This window comes from Ranitomeya imitator, chromosome 7 (genome assembly GCF_032444005.1).
Source record: "Ranitomeya imitator isolate aRanImi1 chromosome 7, aRanImi1.pri, whole genome shotgun sequence".
NCBI classification, from domain to species: Eukaryota; Metazoa; Chordata; class Amphibia; order Anura; family Dendrobatidae; genus Ranitomeya; species Ranitomeya imitator.
In genome coordinates this window covers 220,140,753-220,143,616 of record NC_091288.1, presented here as the reverse complement: position 1 = coordinate 220,143,616, position 2,864 = coordinate 220,140,753, and the positions used below count along the sequence as shown (strand labels likewise).

Below are 2,864 nucleotides of genomic sequence, written 5' to 3'. Positions count from 1 at the left end.
TGCACGGGGCTTCAGGAAAATGGCCGCGGGCCGCCGCGCGTGCGCATTAGAGATCGCGGCCGCCATTTTCCCAAAGCCGAGATGCAAACTCGGCTTTGGGAAAATGGCCGCCGCGATCTCTAATGCGCACGCGCGGCGGCCCGCGGCCATTTTCCTGAAGCCCCGTGCAGCAGAGCACTCCATCTGCGCACGCGCGGCCACAGGAAGATGGCCGCCCCCACCGATGCAAGGGATTACAGCGCAGATCACGCGCTGTGTCTTCACGTGGGCGCAGGGAAGTCGGAACTCTGGACATGCGCACACCACTACGCCACCAACGGAAAGCTGGGGAAGAAAAGAGCGCTGTGAACACGCCCACCTGACCAGACCAGCCTGATTGACAGGCGAAAACGGCGACTTTGGTAATGTATTTCTCAGCATACATGGGGAATCGGGGTACACTACATACACTATAGTAACGCACAGCGCAGGCCCTATTTAACAGTATTTATAGCTCAATCTCAAAAAACGGGGTGACAGGTTCCCTTTAAGTAGAGGGCTTTTCGGTCTCTTTCGTCCCGCTACATTTAGCCCAACTTGGGTCTCTCCCTAAGGTGGCTAGCATGTATGTATCGCTTCCTGAGCTACCATTTCTGCCCATCTGTCCTCACCCGCACCTCCTGCTCCAGCGCACCCCCCTTTCTTTGTCCTTTAGTTGGGAGCAGCCTGGTCTTGGCCAGTAATGGAAGAGACCATCTTCAGTGAACAGAGGGGTGGTGGGAGGCAGCTGCGTGACACTGAGGACAGCATGGCTGACACACGAAGCCTGCACCGTGGCTTTGTGTCTCCCGTCACGGCTGAGAATGAATCAGAGAAGGTTTTCACCACCGTATTGTCCGCTGATTCCCTGCGATGCTGTGAGCCCAGGTCACACAGGGACCTGCACCGTAATACGGTCGTGTGACCCTCTTCTGATGAGACGTGAAGGAGCGGGGTCACCGCCATTACTGTGCTAATGTGTCTGACAGGACACCGGTCGTTTCTCCTCAGAGGCTCAATGTCGCGTCATATGATGAGGGAATTTCTGATTATAACGTAAACATGGCGGCTGGTGAAGTCCTCCGTGCCGCGGTCTTTACACAGCAGGCGACGACCCAAGAGATCAGGGAAAGCCGCGGTACGGGTAAATCGGGGAGGAAAAGCTGGGTGTCGGCCATCTTGTCATCACCTCACTCGTCTGTCGCTGGGCGACTACGCCATGTCATCCGGTATCTTTGCGCCCAGCTGCCATATTTGTTGCTAGCGGGACTTCGGACGGTAGATTTATCACCATGTCCTGGATGAAGGCGGCCATTTCCTGTGTTCTCTGCACACAATGGCGGCTTCAGGCCACACCGGAGGCCATTGGGGGCTCAGGACGAACCTAACTGACAGGAAAATGAAGGAAAAAAGCAGCTGAAAGACGAGTACACGATGTACACAAACATGGCCGCCAACTGCGTCACAGTTCTCGCCTGAGAATGACACTAGGGTGCCTCTATAACCATTGCTGGAAGCCACTCGTGGTTTACGTCGGAGTCACGTCTGCACATCGTGTAATTTGTCTGTCAAAACATGGCGCCGACCCGGGCAGTGTCCCACGGCACAAATGGTGTCAGATGGCTCTGCACCGAGGAAGCCGAGGCTGAAACTTACACAACAGAGGTGGCAACGATCGCTGAGGCGGCAACAATCACTGAGGAGGAAACGATGGCGGGCACAGCTACGGGCACAGCTATGATCACGGAGACGGCAATGATCGCAGCGGCGGCAATGATTGCGGAGACACCAACGATTGCTGAGGCGGGAACAATGGCTGAGGCGGCAACGTTTGCTGAAGTGGCAACGATCGCGGAGGCGGAAATGATTGCGGAGACACCAACGATCGCTGAGGTGGCAACGATGGCTGAGGCGGCAATGATTGTGGAGGTGGCAATGATCGTGGAGGTGGCAATGATTGCAGAGACACCAACGATCGCTGAGGCGGCAATGATCTTGGAGGCGGCAATGATCGCAGAGGCGTCAACAATCGCAGAGGCAGCAATGATCGCTGAGGAGGCAACAATGATGGATGAGGCGGCAATGATCGTGGAGGCGGCAACAATCGCTGAGGCTTCAATGATGGATGAGGTGGCAATGATCGCGGAGGCGGCAACAATCGCTGAGGCGGCAATGATCACAGAGGCGGCAATGATTGCAGACACAGCAATGATTGCAGCGGCACCAACGATCACTGAGGCGGCAACAATCACGGAGGCTTCAATGATCGCTGAGGCGGCAACGATCACGAGGCACCAACGATTGCTGAGGAGGCAATGATCACAGAGGCGGCAACAATCACGGAGGCAGCAATGATCGCTGAGGCACCAACGATAGCAGAGGCGGCAACAAACACGGAGGCGGCAACAATCGCTGAGGCACCGATTGCTGAGGCAGCAATGACCGCTGAGACTATGTGTGTCCATCTACTATATAATTGTCTAAGCGTCACTTCCGTCTTTCTGTCTGTCCTTCTGTCACGGATATTCATTGGTCGCAGCCTCTGTCTGTCATGGAAATCCAAGTCGCTGATTGGTCGCTGCAAAACAGCCACGACCAATCAGCGACGGGTACAGTCCGGCGGAAAAATGGCTGCTCCTTACTCCCCGCAGTCAGTGCCCGGCGCCCACTCCACACTCCCCGCAGTCAGTGCCCGGCGCCTGCTCCATACTCCCCACAGTCAGTGCCCGGCGCCTACTCCATACTCCCCGCAGTCAGTGCCCGGCGCCCGCTCGATACTCCCGCAGTCAGTGCCCGGCACCCGCTCCATACTCCCCACAGTCAGTGCCCGGCGCCTACTCCATACT

General features: G+C 56.6%; 1 protein-coding gene across 1 annotated transcript; it reads left to right on the top strand.

The window, feature by feature from the left end:
* The first annotated feature begins 1,593 nt into the window (after positions 1-1,593).
* Positions 1,594-2,337, top strand: LOC138646208 (antifreeze protein Maxi-like). Its single transcript, XM_069735671.1, has one exon. It carries the CDS (start codon positions 1,594-1,596, stop codon positions 2,335-2,337), a length of 744 nt encoding a protein of 247 aa, XP_069591772.1.
* The last annotated feature ends 527 nt before the right edge of the window (positions 2,338-2,864 follow it).